The 18,823-nt window shown below is 37.9% G+C and overlaps 3 protein-coding genes across 3 annotated transcripts; 1 reads left to right on the top strand and 2 right to left on the bottom strand.

Annotated features, from left to right (window-relative positions):
• Positions 1-926: 926 nt before the first annotated feature.
• Positions 927-6,946, bottom strand: LOC118799948 (ADP-ribosylation factor 4-like). Its single transcript, XM_036560083.1, has 6 exons — positions 6,516-6,946; positions 5,631-5,711; positions 5,126-5,235; positions 3,490-3,561; positions 2,129-2,254; positions 927-1,493 (listed from the first exon to the last, which is right to left on the bottom strand). Exons 1-6 carry the CDS (start codon positions 6,580-6,582, stop codon positions 1,407-1,409), a joined length of 543 nt encoding a protein of 180 aa, XP_036415976.1. The 5' UTR covers positions 6,583-6,946; the 3' UTR covers positions 927-1,406.
• A 2,093-nt stretch (positions 6,947-9,039) lies between these two features.
• Positions 9,040-13,503, bottom strand: LOC118799947 (ADP-ribosylation factor 4-like). The gene is made up of 6 exons (XM_036560082.1): positions 13,345-13,503; positions 12,809-12,889; positions 11,831-11,940; positions 11,658-11,729; positions 9,660-9,785; positions 9,040-9,534 (listed from the first exon to the last, which is right to left on the bottom strand). Exons 1-6 carry the CDS (start codon positions 13,484-13,486, stop codon positions 9,448-9,450), a joined length of 618 nt encoding a protein of 205 aa, XP_036415975.1. The 5' UTR covers positions 13,487-13,503; the 3' UTR covers positions 9,040-9,447.
• Positions 13,504-14,768: 1,265 nt separating this feature from the next.
• Positions 14,769-18,525, top strand: LOC118799355 (ADP-ribosylation factor 4-like). Its single transcript, XM_036559143.1, has 6 exons — positions 14,769-14,914; positions 15,980-16,060; positions 16,373-16,482; positions 17,624-17,695; positions 17,781-17,906; positions 18,176-18,525. Exons 1-6 carry the CDS (start codon positions 14,848-14,850, stop codon positions 18,260-18,262), a joined length of 543 nt encoding a protein of 180 aa, XP_036415036.1. The 5' UTR covers positions 14,769-14,847; the 3' UTR covers positions 18,263-18,525.
• The last annotated feature ends 298 nt before the right edge of the window (positions 18,526-18,823 follow it).

Below are 18,823 nucleotides of genomic sequence, written 5' to 3'. Positions count from 1 at the left end.
ATATAAAGCAAAATACAACACATCACAATAGTAACATTTTTTATTTCAATTTTTATTAGAAATTATACATGGGCTGATGAAAAGCAAATGTTCATATGTAGGATTGCAAATGCCTGCTCAGACTGACCGCTTAGGTATCAAGGTGCTGTTGTCAGCATCCAATAACATTGGAATTGGGCCGACTTCAAATAAGGTACATTTTACTACGAATTAAAACCCATAACTGACTTACATTCGCGCAGCAGGAAAAAGCATACTTTAAGGCAATTGTTGTAAATACAGATAAAGGCTGTTTATTTACAAAGATGGGCAAACTTGGTCAAGTAAAAAGAATGATTCACCAAAAAACATCACCCTTTATACATACAGTCAGCTAAGACATGTTTGGTGCCAGAGTTTGCTTTATTAGATTTGCACTGTAACTATGAGGCTAACATTGCTAAAAAAGTAATGGAAGTCTATGTAAACTCATACTGTGTTAGCTCCACTGTAAAATGGAATAAACTTTAAACACCAAACATGTATTGGTTGATTGACTAAATGTAGGCTAAGGGAGAAATTGTGTTGATTTAATTTTTCAGTGAACTATTTCTTTTAAAAATGCTAGTAAGCTGCATTAAGGCTCAGTTAAGACAGGCTATCAATTCTTACTATTCGCCAATCTGATCTGTTCTGAAAATCCAACTAGAGCCTTTCCCAATGCCACTGTAATACATCAAATTACCTTTCAATTTTGCTACAAAGACTCGCTCTACCATCTGTGATCATTACACAACAGTGGTTTTAAAGAACCCAGGGACAGTGTGGCTAGGACCACAATAGCACACATCTGTTCAGGTTAAAATCAAATGTCATCTGAGCAATCCTGCTGTCTGTCTAAGCTGAGCCGAAAAAGTTTTATGCTCCCAAAACCGTAACGCCTACTGTGCTACAAGACTGTGTCTAAATTCCTTTAACGGAAATGGTCCAGATTAAAAGCCATGCAAATGTAATATTAAGACTACATAAAATAATAAACTGAGTAACAAAGCCAGGGCAGAAGTGTGTTTGTTTAAATATAAATATGATCCCATCTTTGACAAAATGCAAGAACCTAACAAGCTGAGAACCCATCACTTTGTGTGTACCTCTGCCCTTTAGCTGTTGCCTCCTTACGATGAGCTAACTTACAAGCTTTCGAATCGTTAGTCCAGATTAAACTACAACAGGCACACAGTTACATACGCCTGGTAGAAATGATCGAGGAAGTTCAAGTTCGGTCAACCCAATGCAGAAAAGCACTGTCAAAATTGCCTCAGTGGTGAATTTGGTAACCAGGTATACTCCAATATGTCCCATGTGTCTGTCAGTTCTGTTGGTCATGTCCTTGATTAAAATACACCTCTTGGTCATCCAATCGTTGCTGTTTAGCGTTTGGACAGCTGCTCAGAAAGCCAATCCAATCCTTCATACAAACCTGTTCCCTGAGTGGCGCAGGTTGCTTGAACGTACCACTGTTGAAGCAAAACAGAGAAATTCAACATTATGATTAAGTATATTCCAGAACGTTTAATTATTTGTCCAGACGACATATGGACTATGTTTCATACAGGGAAGACTCCATACTTAAATGTGGATCCATAACCTTTAATCTGTAGTTTAATTAAAGCTTTAGTGGTTCTGACATTTAAAACTAAGCTACAAAATAAAAATACAATGCAGTAGGTAAAACTAAAAGGCTTCTAAATACAAAACAAATAATAATAATAATACATTCTTGAAGATTTCCTACACATAAAGACGGTTCTTCTAGGGTTCCTCAGTAAAGAAATGGTTCCATAAAGAACCATGAACACGCAAAGAACCCTTTAGATTAGAGAATGTGCTTTATATGGTTCTATGTAAAAGCTTTTTGAAAAGGGTTCTGTAGCACTTAAAAGGGTTCTTCTATTGTTACAAGCTTGACACTGCTAACAATAGAAGAACCCTTTTGGGTGCTATATAAAACCATATAAAACACATTCTCTATCTGAAGAACCATTTCACAATGCAAAGAACCGTTTTTTTGTGTTCATGGTTCTATAAAGAACCCTAGAACCATCTTTATTAACCCTTGAACCATCTTTATTAAGCGTGTAGGCATACTTACAGTTCTGCTCCTAAGTGCCTGCAGACCAAGTTTGTCTGTCATCTCACTGATGGGCATGGCATTGGGCAGGTCTTGTTTGTTTGCAAATACGAGTAGAACCGCATCTCTGAGCTCGTCCTCCTGAAGCTGTTCAAAGACATAAAAATGAAATGAGATATTCAACAAACACCTTTGAAAAATTGTTTCATATGGAACAACTTTCATATTTAGGGAGTCCTTTATACGTTGTTCAAATCCATTTCATATTTTCAGGTTTTGAGGAACAGTGACATGAACTTTTCATGGAAAATAATGCACTCTCCTGCAGAGTTATAGCCCCCGTTCGTCAACTCACTAGAGGTTTCTTACGTACAAGTTACAGTTGTGGCATAATTTTTTGTTTTTCCACTTTTTATGATGTGATCACAACGTCCAAATATACCCAAACACCCTTCTAATTAGTGAATTAAGCTACCTTCTGGTGCACCCACTGCTGACACGGGCACAGTGTGCACATACATCTTATATACTCTCCACTGAAATGCAGTGCCAGTAGAATGGCACGCTCTGGAGCAGTCACACATGAGCGTAAGGTCACCATGTTCAATGCCAAGCATATTGACTAAAGTGGTATAAAGCCCCCCAGCACTGGGCTGTGGAGGAGCAGAACTGGGATCTCTGGAGCAAATCAGCAAGACCCAAAACATCTGGGATGAGCTGGAATGAAGTTTGTGATCCAGAATTAATCATCCAACATCAGTACCTGACCTCATTAAACCTCTTGTAGCTGAATGCAATCAAACCCTCACAGCAATGTTGGAACATTTAGTGCAAAGCCTTTAGAGAAGAGGCAGCAAAGGTAAACAAAATCCCCATTAATACTTGACTTCAAAAGAAACGTTGGATTAGAAGGTGTCTACAAACCTTTGGACATATCAGGTCAGTTTCCTAGATAGAGATTAAGCCTAGTCTTGGACTACAAGGCATTCTGCATAGAGATTTTCCATTGATAGGAAAATGTAGTCCAGTATATTATATTATTTCTATCTAGGAAATCAATAGTGTATCCAGGAATTAAAATCTGACGTCACAGGAGATGCATACACTTGGTAGATGATACATTAAGAGTGTCATATTTTGCTGTGTAAAATGTAAATATAAGCCGTCGTCTGCTTGGATGCATTTTAGTATTCCATTAAACTACTTTCTAATACTACCATAATACTACCACTTGTTTGTTGTCTCTACCTAGTAATAAATACAGAGGCCTCAGCAGCCTCTCTTTTACATTCTAGCACGTAACGGAAAGTTATTATACATGTGGTGGGTAAAGAAACAGTGATGCCCAACAACAAAGTGATGTGTGGGCATGTCTCACTAACCATCTTCTGCAGCTCCTCAGCAGCTTCCTGTGCACGCTCGCGATCGTTGCTGTCTACAACAAAGATGAGACCCTGCAACAGCCACACATACAATGGTGAGTGCCAAACCACAAGCAAGAAAATGTACGTGTGGCACGAAACCTCCACTGTTACACATGAAAGGTCCACTGTAAAATAATAAATAACTTCAATAAATAACAAAAATAATAATAATAACAAAAATAATCTAATATTCTTTAACAGCCCACACTGCACAAGACTTTTCAGCACATTACATTAAAGCATTACAATGGATGAAAATGTTAAGAATGTGAAAACACAACGTTGGTTCTTTTACGGTGTCACAAACAGGGTTGAATTGCCCAGGCGCTGTTTCAAGGTTGCACCAGCTATATGTTAAGCTAATAAAAATAAGCTAGTCATAATGTAAGTGTTTACATTACAGTTTAGATTTATGCATCACAAGTAGATCTTAGTAGTTACTACCTGCCGGTGTAGGTGCTGATGAAACCAGCATAAACCACACCGAGCACAAAGGCAAAAATATGACCCGACTAGAAAACAGGAAAACAGCCCTGAATGCTGCATACTTTGGTTTAACTTTCAGTTCAAAACATGAAGTTCAGTGAGACGGCTACACCCAGCTTTCACATGGTAGACACTGAAACTTTCATACTGATGCTGCCTTTGTGTTGGTTAGTCAGGAACCATTGTATAAAACCCATACAGACTTACTGAAGCTTTTATGTGCAAATTTAATCACAAACTTAGTACAACAGGAGCAGTCCAGGCCAGTTAAGTCAAGAGTGCTGAGTGTAATTTACTATTTCAGTCTCACCCTCTCATCCTGGCCTAAATACCCACATGCTGACATACTGATAAGGGCCAGACAGTGCCCTGGCACAGATACCATCTTTAAAACCTTATCTATACTATAATTCTTATGCATCATTTCCCTAACATTCTGCGTAGCCAAAGCGGCATGAATCTCTAAGTCAGTTCCTGACGGTTTCCCCCCCCAACATCCTAATACATGGCGTCAAAGATAAGAAGCACATTATAGTAGCACCCAGAGCTGTCCTCCTATATCACAATCATAAAGTGCACAGTATGTGGGCATCTGGCCAAAACAACATACATTTGGCTGCCTCCCACAGCTGTTTTTGCAGCATGTTAGCAAAGGCTCGGTGACCAAACTGAATCAGAGATGGAAGAATGGGTAGATACGCGGACAGCAGGGGCAGACAGAGAGGGTTTTCAGCATTTAGTTCTACTTTTACTAAAGTTACACCAACTGTACACTATTTTTGAATGTTACCTAGATAGAAACCTTATTTCCAGAGACTATCTACTTTTTATTTATTTACAACCCCTCTTTAAAACAACTGTAAGCCCCTAGTAAATGCAATACTTTGTAGTCAGCTGTCCTGGGAATAATGAGTAAAGTCCACTAACCAAATTTAAAAACTAAAAACAAACCTCTTGGAACTAGAAACAATGCTATTTTATGGATATTATTTGACTAATATAATTATTATGCATCAAATTATGTTGCTAATTACATTGCAAAAGCAGTATCACAAAATACTAATATAGGCTACTTTAGCTATTCTACTGTACCACGGTAAATAATTACCTGCGTATTCTGGAAGTAGTGCCTCCAAAGAGGCCTGATCTTATCCTGGCCACCCACGTCCCAAACGGTGAAGCAAATGTTCTTGTACTCGACAGTCTCAACGTTGAAGCCTGCAGAACACACATAAGCACGCATTCGATATGTTTTACAAGGATCCTCCAAACTGTAAAGTAACCCATTTAACACCAATCAGGATGGGCCGCTGCTGAAACTGCATCACAGCCAGCTCAGGATTAGCTCTGTGTTTGCTGACGGAGAACATGGTAAACATATACACTGTATGTTTTAGCAGAGGCATCGGTGTGGCAGTACTACTAACTGGTCTGCATGCTTTGCTGATTCCTGATTGAGTGTTTAAAAGCTGGTTTTATACATGATATAATAGATTTATCATTAACCTTCTCTAAAGTCTGTTGTACTCACAACTATACTTAGTCATTTAGAGCTGCAAATGAGTATAATCAAGGGCATTAGGTAGGTAAATACAGGCACAGTCTATACAAACCTATGGTTGGAATTGTTGTGACTATTTCTCCAAGTTTAAGTTTGTACAAGATTGTAGTTTTCCCAGCAGCATCAAGACCAACTGCAAGAAAAGAGAAAGACAATATGTTACCCTACAGCAAAGAATATCGTCTTAGACACAAAAGGAAAACACTCAAAATCTGAAGATGTCTAAAGAGTCTGATGCCTCTGAAAGCTCCCTCACAGAAATGCATGCATGTGTGGGTGTAATATATATATATATATACGCATAAATATATATATACGCATAAATATATACACACGCACACATGGCATGCATGCATTTCTGTGAGGGAGCAATGATGAAGGGATGAAATGGTTAGATATATATGCTCTCTGATGTTTTATGGCAGTTTTGTGGTCAATTTGGCCTAAAACGTGGACAGATACATGCAGGGTGTTGTAAGGCAAAATAATCCCCAAAGAAAACTTTTTTTTTCCAGATTTATGACTATTTTTCACTTTCACTACTACATATAAAAAAACTCACAAGACGCCTGTAGGTTCACTGGTGGTTTTGTATAGTAAATAAAATGACTATATATTTGTGTTGAACCACTTCACATCAAACCACTCTGCTTACATCTCAAGCACTGAATTATTCAGAAATTTTGGAAAAATGGTGGAATTCCCCTTTAAGTTTACCTGGCAATGAACGTCATGACATAATACTGAAAACAGCTCACTGGATATCTTAGTGAGTAAATATCCTAACAAAAAGCATATCCATGAAACTGTTATTGTAAGACAGTTAACTTTATTCAGCTAAAGACTCGGTGAAAACGGTAACACTAGCTAGCTCGCTAGTCGGCTAACTACCTGCAAGAAACTTGCTTCCAAACGCTGAGCTGAGTTTCCAACTCACCCATAAGAATTCTCATCTGCTTCTTGCCGAAAAGACGAGAAAAGACGCTTGAAATGGTCAGCCCCATTTTATCTCACGGCCAACGTGGCAAAGCAGTTGAACCAGCTGAAGTTACTAAGCTAAGTGTAGGAGAGAGTCGCGTTTCTCAGCAGGGTCGTTAGGCGGCTAACAGGCTAGCTCAGCTGGGTCGTTAGCGAAAACACCATCAGCGACCGGAGAAGCTGTTTAGCTGAACCGGGAGAGCGGAGAGGAGAACTGCGCGGTTCTCTGCATTCACACTGGAAGGCTAGACGCTTTTCTTCTTTGCGGAGAAATAAACGCTGATCCAGAGCAGTCCGAGCAGCGGCGGCGGCGGCAGCAGCAGCTTTGTTTCTCCGTTTCTTCTCCACGTCACACATTTACTTTGCAGCCCGGGTGACGTCACCAGTGCCACATCACAAGAAAGCACCGAGCGCGTTTGTGCTGAAGGCAGTTTTGAGAGCATCCTGTTCAGCAGGGACGGAGATGGGCGCAATGCGTTAAAGTCAACCTGAAATCAAAACTGACCCTTGTTAGTTCATGCCCCTGGTAATATTAAAAGGGAATTTCTCCGAATTTTCGAAATTCTGTGTAATTCACTCACTGAGATGTAAACAAAGTCATTCCTAGTGGTTTGGCATGGAATGGTTCACTATAGAGAAACTTGTCAGTTTAGATTTCTTTACAGTGGTGGTGATAGGATCCAGGGGTCACAATGTATACAGGTGTACCTACACGTGTTCTTATTTTATATATATGTTGTTGATAATGGTAAAATAGTACGGAGCCCTGATGATGACATCCTGTATAAATAAAAAATAATACGTGGCCACGAGATCCTAATGCGTGGCCATGACTTAGTAAGGCGTGGGAACGAGATCACAGCTTACTAAGTCAATGCCACGCATTAGGATCTCATTCCCACGCTCTAAGTCTTCATCAGGAGCTACTTTGCCTTACAAAGCCCTGTATGTGTCCCTCTGATGTAAATAGGTTTGAAAGAGAAACCTTATTGCTAACCTTTTGCAGCACATTCATAACTGTATAATGGCATAACTTTCTGTGAGGGAGCTTCTAGAAGCATTAGACTCTGGTTCCTATCACCACCACTGTGAACAATTCTGACTCAGGAAGTTTCTCTGAATGACTATTTACATTTTAACCACATAATTATACAGAGATTTTGAAAAAATAGGTGGAATTCCCCTTTAAGTGTGACTCATCATACTGTAGCGTGTTCAGTAAATGTTTCTGAAATGTTAGTTTAGGTTATGGGTTTCTCATCATTTATTTACAGCTTATTCTGATAAAGACTCTTATTATGGAGGCGGGGCTATTTTTTCCCAAGGCGATTTGAGCTACAGCCGTAAGACCTGAGAGACCTGACAGCTGAGAGAATAAAGTGTAAATAAGCTTAAGCATAGAGCAAGCTGTCAGAGAAAACTCTGTACATGTGCGGCGTAGCTGTGGCCATCAACAGCTGGTTAATAAAGCACCATGACTTGTACAAAACCTGTGTCTGTTTTAGTAGCGACGGGTGCTACAAAATTGTACCATTTAAAAGACAAAATTCTTGTTTTCTCTTAATCCTTGTGTGGTGTTCGTTTTCAATGTTTGCCAAAAGAAAAAAAATGATGCGATTTATTATTATTTCAACCCCAGATTCTTGGCCTTTGCTCATTTTCTGTAAAGAACATATACAATAACCCATTTTCAGTGCCTTCACTCTGTTCACCCCCCACACATTTATATTACACATGTGGTGTTGGGTGAACCTGCGGGGAGTAAAAGTGTGGAGGTGCTGTGTCCTTTACTCTGTTCTCCTCCCACATGACCTGCTGTTAGTGTGTGTGTGTGTGTGTGTGTGTGCGGGTGAACAACATGGACAGGCTGCTGACTGGCTACAGCTGCTAAAGGAGAACCCTACGCTGGCCACTCGTGATATTCTTAACATCAGATATTCGTACATAAATTGTTTTGGCTGTACTGATTAAAAAAAACAATAATGTGGTGGGTCCACCAGACCACTGAGTAACAAACACATCAACACCACACAAGGGTTAATGTATGATCAGACTTGGCCCACCTCTCAAAAAAGACAATGATCAATTGTTTTCTCCACCATGCCGTCTCCAGTAACTCTTTAAACTGTACTAGTAACTAATAACTAATCCAAACAGACTCATTAAAGGTGCCCAAAAGAGTTCCTTGGAGTGATGCCATACAAGAACCGCTTTTGGTTCCATAAAGAATTTTTTTCCATAAAGAGATTGTCCTCAAGAGAGCCATTTTAGTAAAAGTGATGCATGAGCATGAAAAACCTTTTTTAATGTAAAGGACCTTTACCAGTTAAAGGTTTAATGCTAATGTCTAATGATAATATCTACAATGGACTGTCCAAGTATTTGAGCCCGCATGGAACAGGCCCCACTGGCCTGGTCAGTAATCCATCCCTGATCAAAGCTGCTCCTGAATTTACTTAATAAGACAAGTTTGTTCATGTCATTCAGATAAAGGGCATCGAAAAGGAAAGACAACAATATAAGTACTTTGACCACAGTGATGATAAAAAATACATTAATTTAATAAAAATCCAAAATATAAATCTTACAGGCACAAGTTTTATAACATTTCAACAGTCTTTGGCCAAAGAAAATGACAAACAATATAAGAATAATGAAAAACCCAACATAAATACATCACATTTATGATAATAAAATAACAGACTCAAAGGAGGGGGGCGTTGTGGAGATGACAATATACATACATACATACATACATCATCTAAACCGCTTATCCTTCTGGGTCGCGGTGGGGTGCTGGAGCCTATCCCAGCTGGATGACAATATAGTGATTCAAATTATATACAGTATGAACAAATGAATTTCTAAACAGATGTAAAAGTGCTGTAATTTTATCGTTTGGAGATCTGATCACACAGCCAGTCCAGTCCTTCATATAAACCTGCCCCACTTACTGCACAAGTTGACTGAACGTACCACTGAAGAGAGAGAAAAGAGACAATCATCAAGTCATATTAGCTCAAAGGCTTTTGAATTAACTTGTATCTTAGTCACTATATATTTTATATCAACTTTAGAACTGCAGTAGGAACAGAGTCCTCACAGTTCTTTCAGTCATTGTCCGTAACCCCAGCCTCTCGGTCATCTCGTCGATTGGCATGGCTTTGGGTAAATCCTGTTTGTTAGCAAGAACCAGCACGACAGCGTCCTTCAGCTCATCTTCCTGAAGCTAAAGACGAAGAAAAAGGTGCCTCATGTATGTATACCATAAAGACAAAACTGAAAGCAAAAATAACAGCATAGAAAATGTATGGAGCATTTTAAAGAATTAGTTCAAATTGCAGTCCCACATATTTACAATTATGTTACGATCATGTTATGAATTATTTAAACCCAAGGCAATATTTTGAGATAGTAATAAGCAAAATACATACAAAATCATCATTTCTAGATTGCTTTCTATTGGGAGCTGTTTTCAACTTGTTAAACTATTTTTTTAATGTTTTTTTTAGATCACATCACTTATTTAAAAGTGAAGTTAAAAGATTTAGATTTATCTTTTTTCCTGTAAAAATATTATTTATAAACAAATGCTGTTCCACATTTCATGTCACTACCAAAACAAAGAGTTTTAGTGTGTGGGAGAAGCCTTATATTAGCCACGCCTGTGAATTTTAGAGCAGGAAGTGAAACTGTATCCCTGTCCCTCATGGCCACACGGTGAGCAGTAAGATCCCATTGTTTTGAAGTAAACATGTCGCAAAGTCTGAAGATCAGTGTGAAACATTGAATTGTCACTACCGACACACAGATATTCTGTAGTTAAGTAAAGTTTTTTGTGTTTTAATAAAAATATTGTGATTTTATGTGTGTACAACTGTGTAAAGCTGTGTTTGCCAGTCATGTACTGGCGAGTGTTTCTGAGCTCAAAATTAAAGTTTTGGTGGTGTCATATTTGTTTTGATTCATTGTTTCTATTTAGTAATAAAGGTTCTGTGCAGGTACATTTTTTACATTCATCAAGGTACAAACAGGGTAAATGTTCTCTCAAAGGTACAACGGTGGTTTTAAGGTCCAATTGTGAACCTTAAATAACTTTTCCATGTGAAAAGTTCGTATTTGTACCTTTTCATAACCAAATGTTTTAAAACAGAACGGTAAAATAAAAGGCCTGGACGCGAGACGGGGTGTGTGGCGTCAATACAACTTAGAAAATATCATTTCAATGAATTATAGTACAATTATGTTCCTTGACTAAAGGCACTCAGATGGACCTTTGAGGGTCCCACCCCAGTGACAGTTTACTGCCTTTATTTCTGAGAGTGTACAACGCCCTGCTTGTACCTCTCCACTATGAACTGATGTTAAACTATGTAAGATGAGTATTTGGAGACCTCTCTGGTGGAAATGTGTAATTGCATGCAATGTAGGGAAGAACATTTTGCATCATTGGTTGTGCTTCGGCCCCCTTCCCTGATTGCCAGCGTGCTTAAAGAGCACTGAAAGAGAACTTAGTCTTGATGAAGGGCGTGTCTTCCAAGGAATTATCTACTATTGTCATTGTATCTTCCTCAGTATAATGTCGATTTTGCATTTTAGACCTAAACATTGAGCCAAACCTTCTTTCTGAGCCTGTGCATATGACGAGTTCCATGCCTGCAAAATCTGATTCAATGCCATTATTATTTCAGGCTTTACTTGCAGCAGCGCAAGCACATCATATTTTAGTGTATTTTTTCCTCCTGACTCTGTAATCTTACATAATGACACTTTAAATAATGTGTTTTAGGCCAAAATCTTTCCTCAAAACTATTATAAAACAATGTCTCATATATCTGACAACACAATTGTGACAACTTCATGTAACAGTTATTTAGAGCCATTAAACTCTTCAGACGTCTGGTTCCTATCACCACCACTGTAAATATTTTGTAAGTTTCTCTAGAAAATTCTAACAATTTAATTATGCAGAATTTTTAAAAACATAAAACTCCTCTTCAACACATCAACACTTTGCAATGTGTATTATTAATATGGCAAGGCTCACTGCAGTCATGCTACATATGATACATTGTCCATACTGAGCAACCCTGACACCTACTAGTGTCTGCAGCTCAGACGAGGCTTCCTCAATCCGCTCTCGATCACTGCTGTCCACCACAAAAATGAGGCCCTGCAATAACACAGAGCATATGACAAGGTTCAAATTTGATAATAGCCCAATTTACCCTCCAATGAAGCTATTTTTAATCTTCATTCAAATATGAAAACAACCTTGGTATTCTGATAGTAGTGCTTCCACAGCCGTCTGATCTGACCCTGTCCACCCACGTCCCACACGGTGAAAGAGATGTTGTTGTACTCAACCGACTCAACGTTAAAGCCTGTGTATCACAGAGAAACATTGGACTTGAATATGAGTAACTTATTAAGCACATAATCAAGCAAACAGACAAATAACCCAGGTAACAAAACCGCTACAAACAGGAAGAGTGGTGGAGAAAATCTTACCTCAGAGAGAACTTTAACAGTACCAAATAAAGAAAGATAACAAAACAAAGCTATTTTAAGATGTACTTTAATGTGTCTAACCTGACAACCAAACAGAGCATAAAACAAATTAACATCACTGAGCTAAACTACCTCAAAATACAGAGAGTGGTAAACTAGGGAATGCAGGTTTGCACACAGTCTAACCTGCTGACACTGCAACAGCACTAGAATAATAAAGAAAGAAAGAAAGAAAGAAAGAAAGAGGGAAAAAGATAAAAGTAAAAAAGATAAAAGAAAGAAAGAAAGAAAGAAAGAAAGAAAGAAAGAAAGAAAGAAAGAAAGGAAGAAAGAAAAACAAAAAGAAAGAAGGAAAAAAGATAAAAGGATAAAAGGAAAAAGATAAAAGGAAAAAAGAAAGAAAGAATAGAAAAGAAAGAGAGTGGGGAGACAGACAGAGAGAATGAGAGAGACAGAAAAGAGGGAGAGAGAGGGAGAGAGAGAGAGAAAGAGAGAGAGAGAAAGAAAGAAAGAGAGAGAGAGAGAGAGAGAGAGAGAGAGAGAGAAAGAGAGAGAGAGAGAAAAAGAGGGAGAGGGAAAAGACAGAGAGAGAGAGAGAGAGAGAGAGGGGGGAGAGAGAGAAAGAGAGAGAGAGAGAGAAAAAGAGGGAGAGGGAAAAGACAGAGAGAGAGAGAGAGAGAGAGAGGGAGAGAGAGAACATTAGGTCAACATTAGGTTGGAATACATTAGGTAGGATCTTACCAAGAGTTGGGATGGTTGTGACGACTTCCCCCAGTTTGAGTTTGTAGAGGATGGTGGTCTTTCCTGCTGCATCCAGACCAACTGTGAGGAGAAAGATTTGACATCATTTCTGTTTAGATTTGTCTTCCTGCATTCCTCATATTTATCTGTACTATAAGACATACACGTCCATTTCCAGAAGCTTGGAACTACTTTTCATATTAATAATTGATGTTTAATAATAATAATAACATGCTTAATGACACATATCTTTCTTAATTATTGTGAAATCTTCTACAGCTCCTTAATCAAGAAACATTTCTGAATTTTTACAATGATTTTAGGCACACAGCTGCAACAAAACTGGTTTTATATTATTGGAAACAGTGAGTTGCAGCTCACATATCATCATTTATATGCATTAGAGCTGTAAATGTAGCTTAAAGAAGGCTGTAAAGCAGAGTTTCAAAGTGAAGTCCACAGAAATCCCTACATTTCAGGCTGCATGGGCTTAGAATGACAGACAGCAGTGGATTAGATCAGTAAAATAAACTCACCAATCAAAAGTCTGATTTGCTTTTGCTGTGAGAGGCGAGTGAAGACGTTAGAGATGATCAAGCCCATGTTTAAAGCTGTGTCAGACAGAACGGACTGAACCGGACACAGAACAGTCCTCTCTATTTGCTCTCGGGCTCCCATCCCGCGGCTTTATACAGGCAGCGCTGCGTACGTCACGTCCGCTCTGTGCCGGTGGACACGCGCTCCTGCGGGCTGCAGGAAAAAGTTTCGTTCTAAAATCCAACGCGCTCGAAATGACGTCACGGGAGAAGCGCGCGGCAGATTTGAATTACAACAATAATAATAATAACAGCAACAACCGAGTTAGAGTAATAACAATGAGAACAACTGAAAAAATCTGTTTAACCAACCTGTTCACATCATAACTGGATCTCTGAGCCATTATTTTAAGCGCACTACATAGGGAAGAGGGAGCCACCTGAAACTGTAGCTCAGTCAAACTCACATCATACAAAAGGCAAATATACTTTAAACCTTTAAACACTATGTCTCATAATAATAATAATAATAATAATAATAATAATAATAAGAAGAAGAAGAACAACAACAACAACAACAAAACAACAACAACAATAATAATAATAATAATATAAATAATAATGATAATGATAATAATAAGAAGAAGAAGAAGAGGAAGAAGAAGAACAACAACAACAATAATAATAATAATAATAATAGTTATTATTATTATTATTATTATTATTATTATTATTATTATTATTTCTATACTGCTATACTAGACTACTAACTTTGTTGTAATAGTTATGCCTTTGGTCCCTATAGGCCATTATTTCTGTTAACTTTAAATGATTAGATTTTATCAGATTATCAGATTAGAGTTTGTTAGTTTATTAGATTAGATTTGCACACGTATTACTTTATTACTGTGCAGTATGAATGTCCTTGATCTCTCATTCTATTGGCTATAAGCTTTAAACCTTAGGCTACGATGCTATAATAAACACTTGGTTGTTGTTGGTGGTTATTAATTTGTTATTATTTGTTTGTATATGAGTTTGAAATTACTGTTAGTGTTGTGTTGTTGTTGTTGTTATTATTGACAAAACGTATATTATAGTGATATATAATATTATATTACATGTTATATATTATAATGTTGTGATCATTGCTGAGGTAACCTGTTTTTGTCAACATTGTCATTGTTTATCAGTAGTATTATTGTTATAACGTTGTTATTGTCGAGGTTGTTGTGTGTTAATATTGTTGTAATTACTGGTTTTGTAACTTCAACATTTCTGAGCCACGTCACTCCTCGCACGCTGGAGTTGATAGTGGAACTTCTTCCAGCCGGGCAGCGAGCGCGTGTACTAACCTGAACAAAGCGGTAGTGACGTCCCCGCTGCCTTTATAAGAGCAGCCGAGCGGCGGACTGGGCAGAAGAGCGCGAGCCGCTGAGAATAAAAGTCCTGCGGAGCAGCGAGAGAACAGAGTTCATCACCTCTCAGCTCCAGTCTCTCAGTATGGGGAACATCATCGCCTACATCCTTTCTCGGCTCACTGAGAAGAAGCAGATGAGAATATTGATGGGTGAGTGAATCTGCTCAGATCAGCTTTGGTTGGTATAAAACAACATTAAACAGTATATTCATGTTTTTTCTTTGATCATTTTGGAAAAGATATTTAGCAGGTAGGTTTGAAATATAACAAATATAGTAGAACAAATATAAGACAGCGATGCTTTCAACCATAATGTGGAATTAATTAGCAATTTACTGTAAATATTTACATTCATTTCTTTGTCAGTTTATCTGCTTTAAGATTTTTTAAGAACTCCACTATTAACCCTCTACTGCACGATGTTGCCTCAGGGCAACAAACTCATTTTCCTCACTTTACAATAACATTATACATATTTAAAGACAATATTAGGGTTAACAATAAAGGGAAGAGTCTAAGTAAGTCAATAAAAAGCATGTGCTTGGTCATACTCTCTCTTAGTGGGCGCTTTCAAACCTCTTTTTAAACATTGAGTATCAATTTTTTTGTTATGAGATTTTGCAGAAATATGTTTGTTGCCTAGAAGCAAAATTGGGCAACAGTGGAATGGATTTAGCCAATCACAAGCCAGGTCTAACCTTTTCAGGAAACACAGCTCATGTCATTTCTTCCCATTGTTGCACAATGTTGCCTTAAGACAACATACTCCAAAAGGACCCCTGCACACATTAGTATTATTATTTTTATGGTTGTTCTCTAAAGATAAAGAACCTGCTGTAAATCGCTTTTTGAAGAACCCTTAAAAAATACATTTATAGCATCAAAAAGGGTTCCACTGTCCCGCTGTGCAAGTCAAAGAATTTGTAATCTAAGAGTGAACTTATTTGAAACCTGCAATGTTGTTCAGAATTAACATGTCAGAATCGTTTTATTGTGTATTTTCCCAACCAAATTAGTTTTATACTACTGAGAACAGTGATTCCAAACTTCTGAAGAGTAGTGTAGATTCTGTTAACTGATTATTTGATGTGCAATAAAATAAAAATTTGAAGGCAGCTTACTTATTAAAGTTAAAAGAATAAGTATTTTGTACAGTGTACTGAATTAATGATTTATTATTACTAATTACCATTACTAAACTCTTTCTCCTCACAGTTGGTCTGGATGCAGCAGGAAAGACCACCATCCTCTACAAACTCAAACTGGGGGAAGTCGTCACAACCATCCCAACTCTTGGTAAGATTTGTTGACCAAATGTTGTCAAGCCACACATGAAGAAACCTCAATATTCTCGCTGTCCAAAAAAAAACATGTATCTCTGTTTTTGTCACTTTTTTTATTTTTCTGCATCATTTGAGCTCAGCAGCCGCCGTTTACATTGTGTGAAAATTTCATGCTTTTCATGCGTCAAATTTTAAAGCTCATTAACTCAAATCAAAAGTAAAGAAAGTTTTTGTCTTCTTCTGGAAAGTTAGTGACGATATTAGGAGAGTAATGTTTGTTTTGTTTGTTAAATAACATCAGCGAACACATCTTTTGTGCATACAGGCTTCAACGTTGAGACTGTGGAGTACAAGAACATCTCTTTCACCGTGTGGGACGTAGGTGGACAGGATGTTATCAGACGTCTCTGGAGACACTACTATCAGAACACCAGTGTAAGTGGACAATCCAGAACATACAACCACATTACAGCTCATATAGGTGGAAGCAGAATCCTAAGCATGATGACTTCACTAAATGTTCTAATGTATTCAGAAACCCTTTCTAATTAGTAAATCAGGCTGTTTTAATATGAACCTATTGCCAGAGATGGGGACTCGTATGTTGACTGAGTTGACTCAGAAATTTCAGACCAAGAAAAAACACAAACCCGATTAAATCAGGACCGTCTACCTTAAAGTGGTAAATAAATATAAGACTTTTCCAGTTCTTTTTGCTACAGTGATACACAGTCATTACAGCAATGCTGCTTTCCTGCAGCCCACAGCAGCATCAGCTTCGAGACAAATAACAAGTCTTTTACTAGAAAAACCTTCAGTCTGATGGACAGAAGTTTTCTGAAGTTTTAGTTACACCTCACATTTCTTTAAAACTAACTGAAACTTCATCTGCATTAGTCTGTAGTTTGTATGGTTAGCTAGCCCAAGAGCTAATCTAGCCGACGTTTTAGTGAGTTACACCTCAAATGTCTTTAACACTCACTAAACCTTATCTGGATTAGCTGTTATGCTAGCTAGCATACTTGCCATGCAGCCTCCAGTCTAACCAGCCATTCCAAGTAATTTTGTCTGTTTCTGTTAAGCACCACACTTCAGTTCTGTCCCTCTAAGTTGTTTTTCTATAGTAAAAGACTTGCATGTCAAACCTGACAGGTTTTAGTTGGGTCTACATTTAGTACAGTACAATGCCTGCAGCTGATATTAGAAGTAGAGCAGTGGAACTGCGTTCTCTGGAGTGATGGAGCTCCATCCAATACCTTTGGTGATGAGTTGGAGTGAAGTTTGTAATCCAGAACTATACATCCAATCCAAAGATCAGTACCTGACCTCACCAATGATCTGTGGCCGAAAGCAATCAAATCCTCACAACACTCTTCTTCCCAGAAGAGTAGAAGCTTTTACTGCGGCAAAGGAGAACAAACTTTCCATTAATTTTCTACTTCTAATTTTCTACTTTCCACTTTTACCCTTGATTTCAGGAGGAAGGTTGGATGAGCAGGTGTTTACACCCCACTGGACAATAATTTCATGATATTCAGCTTAAATAAACCTTGTCATGTATTCCATGTTTCTGTAGGGCCTCATCTTTGTGGTGGACAGCAATGACAGTGAACGCATAGATGAAGCCTCAGCAGAGCTGCATACCATGGTAGATATAAATCCTGTTGATTTTATATAAAATGTGTTTCTCCAGTTTGTCCGGGAGCATCTTTTATATTCTTCTTCATCTTCAGCTTCAAGAAGATGAGCTGAGGGACGCTGTCGTGCTGGTTCTCGCTAACAAACAGGATTTACCCAACGCTGTGCCAGTGCAAAAGATAACTGAGAGGCTGGGTTTGCACACAATGAAAGGAAGAAATGTGAGTAGATCATAACTACAGTAGTATCATGTGACGAGTTGAACTGTAGCATTGTTGAATATCTTGTAAAACCTTTAGGGCTGCTTTTGTGGATGTGGATTAAGCCTAGTATTGGACTAAACTGCAATGCTGATGGTGTTTCACCATTAAAATTCACATTTAATCTGAATATTGGCTTAATCTGGGTCTGTGAAACTGGCCCTTAGGGTTTACATCCATGTATACCTACAGCAGTACGTGTTCACTCTCATTTCTGTCTCTCTCTTCAGTGGTACGTCCAGCCGGCCTGTGCAGTAAATGGAACAGGTTTATATGAAGGACTGGACTGGCTATCGAATCAGCTCTCCAAAAAATAAAAATGTTCATGTTCTTGTGATCAATTTTTTTATTGGTTAAAATGTTTATGTTTTAAGGGCACTTCTTAAAGAATGGTAAACTGCACTTTGTTTTATATTCAGATGTAAGCCTATACATTATGGTATAGGTTATATAATTGCCTCCTTATGCACTTTTTCTGTCAATCTTTTATTTACAACTCATGTATTTATACTCATTTGCCAATATTCTCTCAGGAATATGTTGTTTAATTGTTGTAAATGTATGCCTGTGACTGTAAATAATTATTAAAATATATTGTGCAAAAGTTTGAGTTAAGAATATTTTAGGACGTTTGGTTCCTATCACCACCACTGTAAAGAAATCTGACTAATTATTAAAATATACATTACTGTGCAAAGTCTGAGACCACCTATCATTTACTTAGTTTTTCTTGATTACGAAAACACATTGAATGAAACTGGAGTCAACTTAATCTTTACTTTCACTTTCTTATCAAAGTAGAAGTCAAATATGCAAATATGTGAACACCATTTCACTAATTTGTCACACAATCTTTCATAACAGTTAATACACATCTC

This window comes from Colossoma macropomum, unplaced genomic scaffold (genome assembly GCF_904425465.1).
Source record: "Colossoma macropomum unplaced genomic scaffold, Colossoma_macropomum, whole genome shotgun sequence".
NCBI lineage: Eukaryota > Metazoa > Chordata > Actinopteri > Characiformes > Serrasalmidae > Colossoma > Colossoma macropomum.
The sequence above is the reverse complement of the archived record's forward strand: the minus strand, read 5'-3'. Positions and strand labels throughout refer to the sequence as shown.

What these genes read in the sequence shown, in the direction of transcription:
- LOC118799948 (XM_036560083.1), bottom strand. Translation starts at nt 6,582, where the DNA reads ATGGGGCTGACCATTTCAAGCGTCTTTTCTCGTCTTTTCGGCAAGAAG. An exon ending in ACTACTTCCAGAATACGCAG is followed by an intron (nt 3,562 to 5,125) that starts GTAATTATTTAC and finishes TGGCTGTTGCAG; the next exon opens with GGTCTCATCTTTGTTGTAGA. An exon ending in AGGCACTTAGGAGCAGAACT is followed by an intron (nt 1,494 to 2,128) that starts GTAAGTATGCCT and finishes TTGCTTCAACAG; the next exon opens with TGGTACGTTCAAGCAACCTG.
- LOC118799947 (XM_036560082.1), bottom strand. Translation starts at nt 13,486, where the DNA reads ATGGGAGCCCGAGAGCAAATAGAGAGGACTGTTCTGTGTCCGGTTCAG. An exon ending in GCAAATCAGACTTTTGATTG is followed by an intron (nt 12,890 to 13,344) that starts GTGAGTTTATTT and finishes TTCTCCTCACAG; the next exon opens with TTGGTCTGGATGCAGCAGGA. An exon ending in CGTCTGAGCTGCAGACACTA is followed by an intron (nt 9,786 to 11,657) that starts GTAGGTGTCAGG and finishes CTTCGTCTTTAG; the next exon opens with CTTCAGGAAGATGAGCTGAA.
- LOC118799355 (XM_036559143.1), top strand. Translation starts at nt 14,848, where the DNA reads ATGGGGAACATCATCGCCTACATCCTTTCTCGGCTCACTGAGAAGAAG. An exon ending in ACTACTATCAGAACACCAGT is followed by an intron (nt 16,483 to 17,623) that starts GTAAGTGGACAA and finishes ATGTTTCTGTAG; the next exon opens with GGCCTCATCTTTGTGGTGGA. An exon ending in CAGCAGAGCTGCATACCATG is followed by an intron (nt 17,696 to 17,780) that starts GTAGATATAAAT and finishes CTTCATCTTCAG; the next exon opens with CTTCAAGAAGATGAGCTGAG.